Here is a 14136-nt window from a genome sequence, read left to right as displayed (position 1 = left end):
ATTGGAATGGAATATCCTGTTGTCCTTATTCTTTCCGTATCCTGTGAAAATATGAAGTCAGGACAGATGTTGTTTCTGTTAACATTGGTTGTAATTATTCTTTAACGGCATGCAGGGGCTGAGTAGCAGGTGAATTTTTGTAATGCGGCAACTGATGAGCATCAGTAATCAGAATTTTATTAGATAGAATAGAAAGCTATAGCAAATTGCAGCAGCTTTTTTAGCCACCTGCTCTTTAAATCATGAGAAACTCTGCACTACACCTTGATCCTACTTTTGGCAATTTTGGAGGTCTGATGAAGTTGCTAAATATGTTTCAGCTGGAAGAACGTCATGAGAAGCTGAGAAGTGGAATGGATCAGCAAGTGCTTTATGAGAAATCTATAGATCAGAAAATGGAAGAAGAATGGAGGAAGAAAAACTTCCCTGATCCAGTCACAGAGTGTAAACCATCACCTCCTGCACAGGAGTTTCAAACAGCCCGCCTCTTCCTTTCTCACTTTGGATTTCTATCTCTAGAAGCATTGAAGGTGACTGAAAACTTGATTATTATCTAGTTTGCTTCAAGCACAATCATTAGAATAAAGCCATTGATTTTAATGATTTGTGCTTTAAAATAAGGCATAAAATAAAATAGGTAGAACTTTATAAAGTGGAATAGAATAGTAATTTTTTTTAACTGTTTCATGTGTATTATTGAAAAAAAAAATCTATAAGTGTAAGACTCCTACCTTGAAAACTGTACTATTGAGTAGAAACGTATGTCATATTTCATAATGTATATTAAGGTCTTGCTCTATATTGTCTGTGTGGGAGATATTGCTACCTATTATGTTAATGCAATTGATTTTTATTACTCCAATTGAATTGAGCAGCCAGACATTAAAAAATGTTGAACTTTACAAGTTGGAAAGATCCTGACAGTAATGTGATGAGCAGATGGGAAGAACTGTGAAGTTTTGTTCTTTGGAGGGAGTTGATAGATTAAGCAAAATAATATGTTAAGCCTGTTCTAAGTTTAAAACACTTTTTTAGGATTTATTTTTCCAAAAAAAAAAAAAAAAAACAACATACTGGTGAAATTAGTGATTAGCAGAATTTTACAGTAGGTGTCTCTGGGAATTCCAGAACAGAAGCAAAGAGTCTCTTGATTGATGTAGGTTGATCTGCATTTTTTTTCCTCCCATTTCCCTGCTTGTTTTGTAAAATATTGCTAATAAAAAATTCTGAAGAACTTAATAGTAATAGCAATAGCATTTAGACTTATATACCACTTTATAGGGCTTTACAGCCCTCTCTAAGTGATTTACAGAGTCAACACATTGCCCCCCAACGATCTTGGTCCTCATTTTACCAACCTCATTTTACCGAAGGATGGAAGGCTGGATCAATCTTGAGCCGGTGAGAATCGAACTGCTGAACTGCTTGCAGCCGGCAGTCAGCAGAAATAGCCTGCAGTACTGCATTCTAACCACTGTGCCACCACACAGTAAACTTTTTGTGCCGTTTTGGTTGATGGACATTGTACAATTTTGGATTTTGTTTTCATATACTATCAAAGCAGTTATTCATTAACAAGCTAAAATAGTTTATCTTACTTCATAAGTATTTGGAGGGGTTATTTAGCATTAACATCTGTACTTTTTTGCTTAGGAACCTGCTAATAGCAGACTACCTCCTCACTTGATTGCACTTGATTCTTCTCTGCCCGGGTTTTTTGATGATGTTGGTTACCTGGACTTGCTGCCCTGTCGTCCTTTTGATACTGTTTTCATTTTCTACATGAAAGCAGGCCAAAAAACAAGCCAAGAAGTAAGTAATAGGCTGATTTCTTATAGCTTGTCACCAGCTACAAAGTATAAGAATGTGCTGAAGAGTTCAACAATAATTGGAATTCAGTTGGAAATGAAATCATTCAAGATTTTATTCCACAATAATTTAAGTTTATTTTACAGACTGTAAAAATTATACATAACCCTTATTTTATTTCCACAATTTTTAAACTTTCTTTCTTAACCTACCCTAATTTTACTTATTCAGGGAAAGAGGTTATGTGGGACATTGGAAATGGTGTTTTAGAACTTCTTTGACAATTCTTAACTACTGTAAGATACAGAAACTCCTTTAAAAAGCAAAACTGTTTTCAGGAAGCTAAATTCTGTATAATATTATCAATATTATAATAGTTGAACAAGTTGTGATTTATTAGGCCAAAACAAGCCTTGGGTCTCTGCATTCCCATAATATTTCTAGCTTCAGTGGTTTCATTAAACCAATATTTCTTTCAGGGTCCTGAGAAACATCAAACCTTTGGAAATCATATCAAACCAGGATATGAGAAATATGGTTTAATTAACTGATATGAGTGCTGAGACTGGGCATATGAAGGGGCTTCCATGGGCATAATTATATCTGCTCTAGACATTTTGTAGTTTCAATAGATGGCATAAATCATTCCAGTCTATATCTCTGGATGATACAAAGTACACATATACAGCTAGTCTTAATTGTCTTATTTATTGTACCAGCCACATTGCTTGATTCTTCAAGGCAGTTATCCTGGATATCTTAAAAATGCAAAAGAAAGTGCTGATTTCCACAATAGTGTTAGTAAGAAATTGCCTCTATATCTTTTGGGGTTTTTTCTGCTATACTGGTCTTTTCTTCCCCAGATTTTGAAGAACGTAGAGTCTTCCAGAAATGTTCAACCACACTTCCTAGAGTTCTTGCTATCTCTTGGATGGTCTGTTGATGTGGGCAAGCACCCTGGATGGACAGGACATGTTTCAACTAGCTGGTCCATTAATAGCTTCTGCGATGAGGAGGGATCAGAGCAAGGTGAGGTGTTTTCTTAGGACCAGGACAGAGTGACTTACTGAAATAGATCAATTTTCCTTCCCCCATCATCTCCATTTTAGCAAGGTCTAGGTGGACTGAATAATCTTAGCAGAGAATTCTTTGTGGAGGGCAAAAGTAATCATTTTGCAGTGACCTGGGAAGCTCAGAATTACTCCATTTCCTCGCACATGGATTTAAGCAGTTGGAGTGTCCTGAGACAATTGCTCTTCTCGTGCTTATGTTGAGATAGGTACATCGTCCATAGAACTTTACGTGCAGCATATACAGCATATAAATTATTTTTAGTTACTCAAAAAACAAGTTAATCTTCAAAATATTAAGAGGACATAGTTCTTTTAATAAAGCACAGAACAGGTCTTGATTTTAATTTTTTTCCTCTTCTCAGATGAAGTAATCTGTTCAGAAGACATGGGAGCAAATATTTTCAATGGGCAAAGAAAAGTGTTGTATTACGCAGATGCTCTTACAGAAATAGCTTTTGTTGTTCCTTCGCCTGTGGAGTCCTTAAGTAAGTATACTACTTATGTCTGTGTTCTTATAAGTGATTGAGAAATATTTCAGCATTTGATTAGAACTGCCTACTGCACTGCAGAAGAACTTGACACATATGAAAAATATGTGATAAATTCATTTTACTTTGTCACTCTTAAACTGGAACAGAATTAATTTATTTTCCTCCCTGCTGCAGAAAGCCATAGTGCTTTTAGCATACTGATACATTTTCCTGTGTTCAACATCCATTTCTTTTGCCACCTTTTGTCATTATCTCATATGATTTTAATATGTACCCACTTCTCGTGTGAAATATTAAATATATTTTAAGGGAATTCATAAAATATTCAAATATGGAATAGAAATGTTTAGGCTACTTTATTTTAAAGTTCTGTGGCATGTCAGTAATATACAAAGTCTCTTTTAGGGAACACATAGAGTTAGCATATATGCAGAAATGTTTCCAGATAGTTACAGGAACGTCTTCTACCTAAAATTCTGTCAAGTTGTTTCCAGTCAAAATTGAGACAACTGAACTGGATCATTAAAAGTTTCTCATTCTCTTCTATTCACATTTTATTTGCACAATTATAACTGAATCAGAAATCGCTATTGGTTGGAGACTAGGGAAATTGTAGAGCTCCAAAATTGTGGATTCTTTCTGCACTTGAATGAATGAGCTACCTGGAAAACCACTGTTAACATTCAGAATGGATTTGGAGTTAATGACCTTCTTGTTTTAAGAAACTTCTTTCTTTTGGATTTCAGCAGATTCATTGGAAAGCAATGCCTCAGACCAAGAAAGTGATTCTAACATGGATCTCCTTCCTGGGATACTAAAGCAGCAAGCACTGACACTTGAGCTCTTTCCCAATCATACAGACAATCTCAGTACTTCACAAAGGGCAAGTTTATTCTGTGAACTTTAAATATGTTATAGCTTTTATATATTTCTTTTTCCTAGCATTTTTTCTTGCAGGTGCAAGGTCTGTTTTTCTCCCCATATCAATCAAATGATGATCAGTTGGTTGTTTTAGGAATTGACTGACCAGCTTTTTGCCAAAGCCTGATGTTCTGGGTGAGAAAGAGTGCCTGGCCCAAGGTTTTTATATCTAAGGCAGTAGTAGAATTAACCATCTCCTGGTTTCTAGCCTGGAGAAGTGTCTTTGGGTGGCATACAAAAATCCAATAAAACAGTAATAAATGAAACAACCATTACTTCAAACTATTGTATAATAATTATTAAAAGAATCTTAAAAACTATAAAATAAGAAAAGAAAATAATAGATGGAGGGATGTTAAATAATATTAGAGCCAACTCACAAATTCATCTATCACCTGGGGCACCCAAGCTTGCTGGCATATCCAGGACTTGAGGGACCTTCAGAAGGTCAGGAGTAATGAGACTGTTCATTTCTGTTGGGGAGAAGATACCACAATGAAGTGCCACAGCAAAAAGGGCCCACCACTTAGGGCCTGCCAAGTGTAGCTCCCTTGATGATAGAACCAATATTACACCCATTCTGTTGGATCTGGTGAGACGGGTTCCCAAACCATGGCCTACTACCCAGCCATGTTTGGAACCTGGTCATGGAAGTGGTGTATGAGCGCATGCACGTGCACTTGTGAAAGCAGCGTGTGAGTGTGTGCACGTTCCATTTGTGCCCCCTGCTTGTGTAAAACCATCCCCTCTCCCCCCCACTGGGAGATGACCCAGGGCATGATTGACTGTGAGTAAGTTCCCTTGATCCAGGAACTGGCACTACTGGTACATGATGTGCAGTTATGCAAAGGCCCTCCAACTGTCATCTGCTCCTTAGGAAAGAGTCACGAGTCCAGGAAGTTCCCCAGATTGTGCACAGGATCTGTTTGCAACCCAAAAGATAATAATGTCCTAGAACCAGAAAGCCTCCAAACTAAAGCCACTCAGTCTTGCCAGGGGTCAACTGAAGTTTGTGGTTCTCCATCCAGACCCCCACAGTCTCCCACAGAATTTAATAGATACAAGTTTCCACTGTAATTTTATCATAATAATGGCACCAAGGTTTTATCTTCTTCCAAACACTTTATTTATCATAAGAAAATATCTTGTGCAATATTTTGTAGCCAATTGGATATAACATAAATTAGTCTTGGGAAGAACTTAGTTTCACAGAGATGTTTATTGCTAGTAAATTGATTCATAATAAGTTATATGTTGCTGAAATGTGTTAATTTCCCTCAGAGTCTTAGAGCTGAATACATGCTGCTAATTTTAATTAATAGGCAAACATTTGTTTTTGTTTTTATACATGCAATAGCTCAGTCCAACTTCCAGATCAAAGAAATTTCCACAAGGTCGGGCTATTCCCCCAATGGGACCTGAAACCAAGGTGTATGTGGTTTGGGTTGAACGCTATGATGACATAGGTATGTGAATCTCAGAATTTTATTACAAATATGGAAGGAGAACTTCCTTCCTTCCTTCCTTCCTTCCTTCCTTCCTTCCTTCCTTCCTTCCTTCCTTCCTTCTTTCCTTCCTTCCTTCCTTCCTTCCTTCCTTCCGCTTTTCTGGTAATTTCCCATCCAAATTCTCATCAGGTCCAGTCCTCTTAATTTTTTCTGAAATTAGAATTAACTAGCTACCATTATTTGCAATTACAAATTTGATGTAGTTTCCAGTTATTATTTTTGTGTTCTCTTGAAACTTTTTATGAATTTTAAAATGTATTTATTGTTGTTATTTAACCTTCGATTATCCTTGTCTTGCAGAGAATTTCCCTCTCTCTGACTTTGTTTCAGAGACTAGCACTGGAGTAGAAACTACAACAAATAGCAGCACTTCGCTGAGGTATGACTTAATTTCTCTACCTTTTTGGTGACACTGTTTCTATGTGGACATAGTTCACATCTGTTCATATGCAACTTGTGAGCTAGGCATTACCACATCTAAGTCCCAACCAATAAGTCCCAACCAATGAGCCGAGGTGGCGCAGCAGTTAGAGTGCAGTACTGCAGGCCACTTTAGCTGACTGTGTTCAGCAGGTCAGCGGTTCAAATCTTACCGGCTCAAAGTTGACTCAGCCTTCCATCCTTCTGGGGTAGGTAAAATGAGGACCCAGATTGTTGGGGGCAATGTAAATATATATATATATATATATACACACACACACACACACACACACACACACACACACACTGCTTACTGGTGTACACCGCTCAGAGAGTGCTTGCACTTAAAGCGGTATATAAGCCTCATAAATAAATAAATAAATAAATTGTGATAAACAGGCATAAGTCAAGCCTGTATGGAAGGAAGCATGTTTACTTCATTTCCAACTATATTTTTCATGGTGTGAGCAAAATACTATTCCCTAATGACATTTAAAGTTGTTGTAGTTAACACCTCTTCCTAATAATTTTGTGCCTTGGCCACACATGAGTTCTGGTTCTTAGATTTGCAGCTTGCTTCTGTTGACTCCAACTTTCCTGTTGATATTTGTGTATATTAAGCCAGCCAATCCATTTGCTGTATAGCTGGCATCGTTTTAGAATACTGTCTACATTTGGTCTCCAGCTGAGCTTAGAGAAATAAAAGACATCTGACATCTTTGTTAAATGTTTTATTTTTTTATTATTTAAAAATTGAATCCTTCAAAATTTGGCATCAACACACAATTGCTTTGTTTATACATTTAAATGTTCATTGGTTTTAGCTACTTATGTGATTTTTAAGGTCTGCTATTCCTGAAAAAGAAGTGCCAGTGATTTTCATCCATCCCCTCAACACTGGATTATTCAGGGTAAAAGTACAAGGAGCTACTGGAAAATTCAATATGGTTATCCCTCTAGTGGATGGCATGATAGTTAGCAGAAGAGCTCTAGGTACGTCTTCTATTAATATTTGACTATTAATTTACTAGCTTTGAATGCAGCATTATTACTAAAGCTTCCTGTTACATTAGCATTAGGCTACCTGATTTGAAAAAAAATCAATTCTTCCTTCTTGTGTTCAAGCCTCTTTTTTAGGCAATATTCCAGCAACAAAGCCAGGTTTTCATTGTTTATGGGGGATTAGTTGGAAGAACAACATATTGGGGGTATACTTTCATATCACGTTGGATATCCTTTCTCCTAGTATTTGGGAAATATTTACCAAGGGGATGTGGAGTAAAGTGATAAAAGACAATCAAGTTGGACTTGTACTAATACTTTTCAGATCTATTGCTTACAGGTATATATACTAATAATGTTCCTAAAAAAGGTGATAAGATCTTCTGATAGTAAGATATCTACTGGAGTATTCCAATAAACTCAACTTTCTGTCCAAAGTACAACCTCAAGTCAGATGTGCAAGGCAATCTAAATGTAAACAGAATTGGGAGCAGTGAGGATTCAGATCTTTCATCCTTCCCATCCTGGTCCTCTTAATCCTCATTACTCCTTAGGTTTTTGCAGTATTGGAGATTCCTAATCTTGGAAAAAAATTAGCCAAGTATGGGAGCATAATCCCATCAATATATGGGTTTAATAAATAAATATTAAATCATAATAATACAACCTACTGTGGCAGAATTGGATGATATGGAAACAGAATCCAGGGCTGGATTTTACCTCTTGTCATGGTAGCCATGATTGCTGGATATTGATGGTCAGCAATATTAAGAGGGCAACAGGTTCCTTATTTTCAGCCCCTTTAAACTAAGATAAATCTGTATTGAGAATGAAATAATTAGACATTGAAATTGTTAATTTTGTAATGGAAAGAAACAGTTACATACTGCATCTTAAGCCTCCTACACGTATCATTGTTTCTAGCAAACAAAATGATGTCTGTTATTTATTGTTGATGTTTTGGCTAGACATTCAAATTGTTAGAATAAAAATGGAAGAATATATATATTTCCTGAGTGAAATATTAACTTTGTTCCTTTTTTATTTAAGGATTTTTAGTGAGACAGACAGTAATAAATATTTGTCGAAGAAAAAGGTTGGAAAGTGACTCATACAATCCCCCTCATGTCCGTCGAAAACAGAAAATAGCTGATATTGTCAATAAATACAGGAACAAACAGCTGGAACCAGAGTTTTATACCTCTCTTTTTCAAGAGGTTGTACTAAAAAACTGTAATCCTTAAACCAGGACCCTTTTTGAACAATTAAATTGCAGCTTGGTATCTGCAACAATGAAATAAAATCTTCCCACTTGTGGACTTCTTGTGTAAACAAACCACATTCTCAGCATGACTTCTGCTTCTACTGCAAGAAAATAAAGAGGACTTGCTTTTGGCTCCAGTCCTGCAGTCCTTCTGAGCACATCGCCACACCTTCAGATGCTACAGTGGGAGAACCTTTGATAATGAAGTATTATTTATTAATAGACAATATAATGGATATATAGCAAATAGAAGGTTAACTACACTTCTCATGATTTCCCATGTTTGGGAAAAAAAAAAAAGCCGGATTCTGAGCATAGAATTAACACATGGTTTCATATTGGTTTCTCTAGCAGATTAGACGTATGGGCAAATTATTTCAGATAAACTATTTGTGCATTTGTCTGCTCGGTTTGCTTTTCCTTTATGAGCATCTAACCAGAAAATTATATTTGGATCTTGACCTCTACTTTCAGAGCCATGGACTGGTTGCTAAATGTTTTATCTTTGTAAATTGTTAATGTCTATGTCTTCTGCTGATCTGTCCAGAAAAAAAAACCCTTAAACTTTTGGTTTAAGAGAGGGGAGAAGCAAAAATACTCTTTGGAGTAAAATGGCACATTTTGCTCAGTGGTTGGTTTTGAAATATATGCCTTGGTGTATGTGTTGGTGACATCTGAGCTATCCACTACAATGTTTGAGACACAAGTAAAACCCTTGTTATAGAATTTGGTACAGTTGGATGTATGTTATGTGTGTAAACATACATACACTCACACGAAAACAAGCTGGTACTTGAAACCTAAATTAAAAATTTTACAATTATGCTTTCACTCATTTCAATTGAATTCAGGACTTGGCAGGCATTCCCTATCTAATGACAACAGAAATAAAAAACATGTTTAATATGAAGTCATAAAATTGTTGAAATAATTAGGCTATCTACGTATTTCAGAAGAGTTACAACTCTTTAAAAAAATTGACATTAGAAGAGATGATTCTGTCAGAAACTGAGCATTCATGCTAACATATTCTCCTACCCCGGCCTAGTAACCTCATAACACCTATTTGTACAGAATACATTTGCATGATGGTTGAAAGATTATTTTCCTTCACTTGCATTGACTGTTGTGTTGATACTACTCTAGATGTTAACAGGACCTACAATTTTTGGTGGATATCAGAATGAATTTCTTATAATGTCTATAAGCCTTGAAAATCTTTGCATAATTCTGACGATGATAAATGACTGAAGTAGACATAGGGTAGAATAGAAATGCTTTTACATAACTTTTGTTGACATATCTAAAAATTAGCCTACACATGTTGTAAATAGAAATATTTTTCCCCAGAGAATATCCAGAATACTTCAGGGACAAATCTTTTTGGGAGTATGGGTAAGCAATCAAAAAGATTCTATGAACTTGGATTTAAAAATATTTTCGATTGGTTCAATAGAATGTAACTCTTAATAAATATATCAGGAGATATTTAGGCCAGCAAGAATTCGCTTCCTGATTTTCCAAAATAATTTGGTGCTTTGAGCTTTTTGTTTTGTTCCTTTTTTTTTCAACCATCATAATAGAGTATAAATCAGAATATTTGTGGTTAATTATATAGAACCAGAAGCTGAAAATTAAACACTTTGCCACAAAGTCACTGGATTAACTTCATAATTATCCCAGAATATTTAGGACTAGTCACTTATATATAAAGGTGATTAACAGTCTAGTAACTCTTTCTCTGTATTGAACAAATTTGATTTAGAGAATAAATCTAAATAAAGAACCGTAATATGCCTTGGAAACTTAATGTGGAGCTCATGCAATATTTTGGTTTTAAACATAATAGTCTGCTGATTTACTTTGATGAACAAATGGCCAGTAATCATCTCTAGGAAGTGAATCTTTATGTGTTATATCATTAGACACTTTCCATTCTAAAATTAATTATGGTAAATTCCTTTCCTACAACAAAGTAAACAAAATATGAATATTGATTTTCTTACTCTTGCTGGCAACAGCTAAACCTCTTGCAAAACACTTCATAAGTTGTGCCTTTCCTTTTTTTATATCCAGTTATACCAGGGTGCATGGCATAGACTTAAAAGGAAACATGTGTATAATGAAGTTACATATGAAGATTCCTTTTTTGATCCATATCATTCTAAATATTGATATGTAAAGAGATACTTTCTGGAGGAGGAGGTGTGCAGCAAAGCTGTACTCGTCCAGTTTGCCTGCAAAAGTTATTTTTTTAACTACTAAATTTCCAAGGAAAAGCATTTTGGGACAAAAATAATAGTGGGAGTCTTTTATTTCTTCTTTTATTTTCTTTATAGTAAGGTTATGCCAAAGAATGAATAACATCCAAGAGTGGACCAATTTGCAAAAAGAGAATATGAAAAAGTTTCTAGCTATGATGACTGTGTATTTGTGTGCGTAATACCTACTTTGCAGCTGGTATACAAACTTGGTAATGAGAATTGTTCACTTTTCAATATTCTTTTAAGAGGGATAATTTGTCCTTTAATGTTACAAATTGTGGCATTTTTGAAGAGAAAAGTAATCCTAAATAATAGTTTTTGAACAAGATTGAGTAATGGACAAGATGGCTGCATTGAATTAACAGGGTGATTATTTTTTGTTTGGTAGGTCCAGGAGCATCTATTGGAAAATAAGGACATTCAATAAAATGAATTGCAAATTTTGGCAAGTTTTGTGGTTCTAAGGCAGGACTAGAACAGCAAATAGCAAGGCTAGTGAGGATCCTGAAATATATAGGCTTTTATATAGCATATTTGATACTGAAGACTTGCCAATATTAATGCAGTGCATGAGCACTAAACTTAATTGTAGACTTGCTTAGATACTGTTTATCTCTATAAATTGACCAGTCACATTTATTTCCTAGATTAAATGGCATGACCAATGCATGGCTACCACAAAACCTATAACAAGCGTTGAACAATTGAATGTCTGCATATACACATCAATTGCTGACATAGCTATAATTGCTTGAATCATATGTGTATTCTGGACAAACCGATTAGTTAATATGATTACTAATGACCTGTTAAATCATCTTGAATTAAACAGGTAAAAGAAATCTACAATGACTTTTAAACTAATTAGAAACAGGGTGTGATTTAAAATAAGTTGCCTTAAACTATTCATTCAGATTTAAAGATCTATAGCTCAGTAAAATAAATGTTAGTCTGTTAGACTCGTCTATGAAACCACAAGAAACATTTTGCTTATAAAGGGGTTCCTCCCCCCCCCCCCCAAGTTTCTTTTTCTTCTGCATGTCTGAATTTATCCCCTGGCTTGATTTGACTTAGACTTCAGAAAGCTCTCAAGTAGGCAAACTGCCCTGAATCTACATGCATAAATCTTATTTAAATCTGTTATCATATACAAAAGGTCTTGGTGTTAAGGCCTATGTGTGATACTGCTGATAAAAATGGTAAGGCAGAATATGCAACGGAAATCTCATCAAACAGCACTGAGTATTTAAAAGAAATGTATAAGGGCTTACTTTCACTGCATTCTCTCAGATAATGCATATGATGTGGTCCTCTTGTACAGATGCTGGTTGTCTGTTTTCCATGTATAGTTGAGAAGGCTTCCAAATGCACTGGTAACTTTCTATTTTCTGTGCAGAGCTGTTGATTGCAATAAAATGTTTTGTCTAGACCTCTCAAAAATAGTTGCATTTGAAAATTTAATTTTGGGATCAATTGAGATTTCAGACATCCTACATTAACCTTCTTCAAGCTGATAGAAGGTACTTCCAGATATTGCTGGACATCCCATTCTGGGAATCCCGACACTTCTGGAGGGCATTAATTTGAAGAAAGTTGTTTAATATAAATACATTCAGGGTAGCCATTACATTTCAAAATTTTATTTTGAATACCATTACACTAGGTAATTAAAAAGAATGTAAGTTTATAAAGCAGATGGCTTTCCTACCATTACCGCTGCTTGTTTCCTATTATCATTTCATTTTGTATACTTTCATTCCAGTCTCTTTATGAGATACAATATTAGGGCTACACATATTTATCCTGTCTACTTCTGTCGTAAAATGTTGTGCTTACCATCCTTTCGATACATTATTATTGGTATAAGTTGAGCAAGAAAAAAAAATGCAATCTTCATAGCACTTCCATATAAAAGCTGTCTGTTTTACTACCTTCAACAAAAAGTTTTCACTTAAAGAAATATAAAGCTCTTTTCTTCAGCAGATTTTCAAGTGTTTATTAATGTACAGCATAAGGAGGGAACTGAAGGGAATCATGTTTGAACTAAGTAGCTAATCTATATGCAGAGCAGCTGGGACACATCTGTAGGAAAGAAAGCTTGTTTCCAATCCTCAGAACCTTATTTGCTTCAATGGGTCGTGAACAGATAGGAATGTCTTGAGAATTGGACTGTCCAATATGTGAAATGGCTTCCCAGTCAGGAAGCATACAATTGTCATGCAGCTGAATATTTGGCACAGGAGGATTATAGGACTACAACTTAAGATGAACAGGGAACAAAAATAACTGTGAGTTCACAATCATAAGAGGGTATCTTTGACAAAGTGCTTTGAAAGAGATGGCCTAGATACCATATGCTTAAAATCATGTACAATTATGTATAAAGTTCTATATGTTGCCAAGACATGATTTTTTGTTCTTGCTGTATTTTCTGTAAATAATCCTAGCACTAAGTTGTAAAGGTAGACTGTAAATACAAAGATGTGAAGCTGTGCTCCTCTGTCTCTAGTATTTTATCTCTTGTTTAGAGAAGGCACAAAGGCTTGTTTGTATTTATGCCAACTCCTTGTCCAGAAGAAACACATCAGATACTGAATGTAACACAATTAGTCAAATAAATTTTAAAGATATTCTTATGTATTCAACTGGCAGTCTTTAGTTTATGTGCTCTTTTTCCCATGGGGAAAAATTATCTTTCCCATAGAAATGGTGTAGAATGGTGGTGCTTTAAGACATTACAGGTAACAGCAGTCTAAAAGCTCAGTGTTGCAGTCTTAAATTTGATTCCTTCTGGATTTCAAGCATCTTTCTTGTCCAAGGAGGTTTTTAGGTAGTCCTCAACTTATAATAGAGCCTGGAATTATGGTCATAATTATGACCATGTGAATAAAAGTACATTTTCAGTCTTTTTTGAAGCAATTGTTAAGCAAATGCTGGGGCCATTAAGTGAATGCCGTGATAGTTAAGCAAACCCATTTATTTAAATGAAACCACCAAAAAATTCCAGAAACTAGCAAAACACATTGTGGTTACATAACAGCAGAATGTCACAAGTGGTTGTAAAGCTGAGTCAGGAGTCAGTGCAACCATTTATGGCAGCCAAAGGTTATTTTACAGGCCATAAAATACCCTTTCCATGGCTGTTGTAACTTCAAATAAAACCCCTGGTCATTCAGCAAGGACCTGTACATGTAAGCCAAGATGTGTTAAGTGCTGTTACATTTAATACAGCCATCCACTCTATAATACTAAATTAAAACAATTAAAAATTTAAAACAAAACACCCCAGACAAAAACATTAAAAAGCACTACAACCTTCTCTCCCATCAAAGTAACTCCAGGCCTGGGACCAAACTAACATATACGATATACTTGTGCAAAGGC

At 35.4% G+C, this 14136-nt stretch overlaps 1 protein-coding gene across 7 annotated transcripts in view; it reads left to right on the top strand.

Annotated features, from left to right (window-relative positions):
- Positions 1 to 13392, top strand: part of RALGAPB (Ral GTPase activating protein non-catalytic subunit beta) — a 70547-nt gene extending 57155 nt beyond the window's left edge. For 6 of the 7 annotated variants that reach the window (XM_039319146.1, XM_039319145.1, XM_039319144.1 and 3 more), the window contains 9 exons: positions 321 to 530; positions 1654 to 1812; positions 2673 to 2838; positions 3245 to 3367; positions 4120 to 4256; positions 5652 to 5760; positions 6103 to 6181; positions 7067 to 7215; positions 8275 to 13392. In XM_039319146.1, the coding sequence (XP_039175080.1) occupies positions 321 to 530; positions 1654 to 1812; positions 2673 to 2838; positions 3245 to 3367; positions 4120 to 4256; positions 5652 to 5760; positions 6103 to 6181; positions 7067 to 7215; positions 8275 to 8468 (1326 nt within the window). In that variant the 3' untranslated portion in view covers positions 8469 to 13392. The remainder of the gene's footprint in view (positions 1 to 320; positions 531 to 1653; positions 1813 to 2672; positions 2839 to 3244; positions 3368 to 4119; positions 4257 to 5651; positions 5761 to 6102; positions 6182 to 7066; positions 7216 to 8274) is intronic. The other variant, XM_039319141.1, reaches the window with a different exon arrangement.
- Positions 13393 to 14136: the final 744 nt, after the last annotated feature.

The sequence above is a fragment of the Crotalus tigris genome, unplaced genomic scaffold (genome assembly GCF_016545835.1).
Source record: "Crotalus tigris isolate CLP2741 ecotype Arizona unplaced genomic scaffold, ASM1654583v1 scf7180000022411.5474196:2289641, whole genome shotgun sequence".
Lineage (NCBI taxonomy): Eukaryota > Metazoa > Chordata > Lepidosauria > Squamata > Viperidae > Crotalus > Crotalus tigris.
This window is presented reverse-complemented; position numbering and strand designations above follow the sequence as displayed.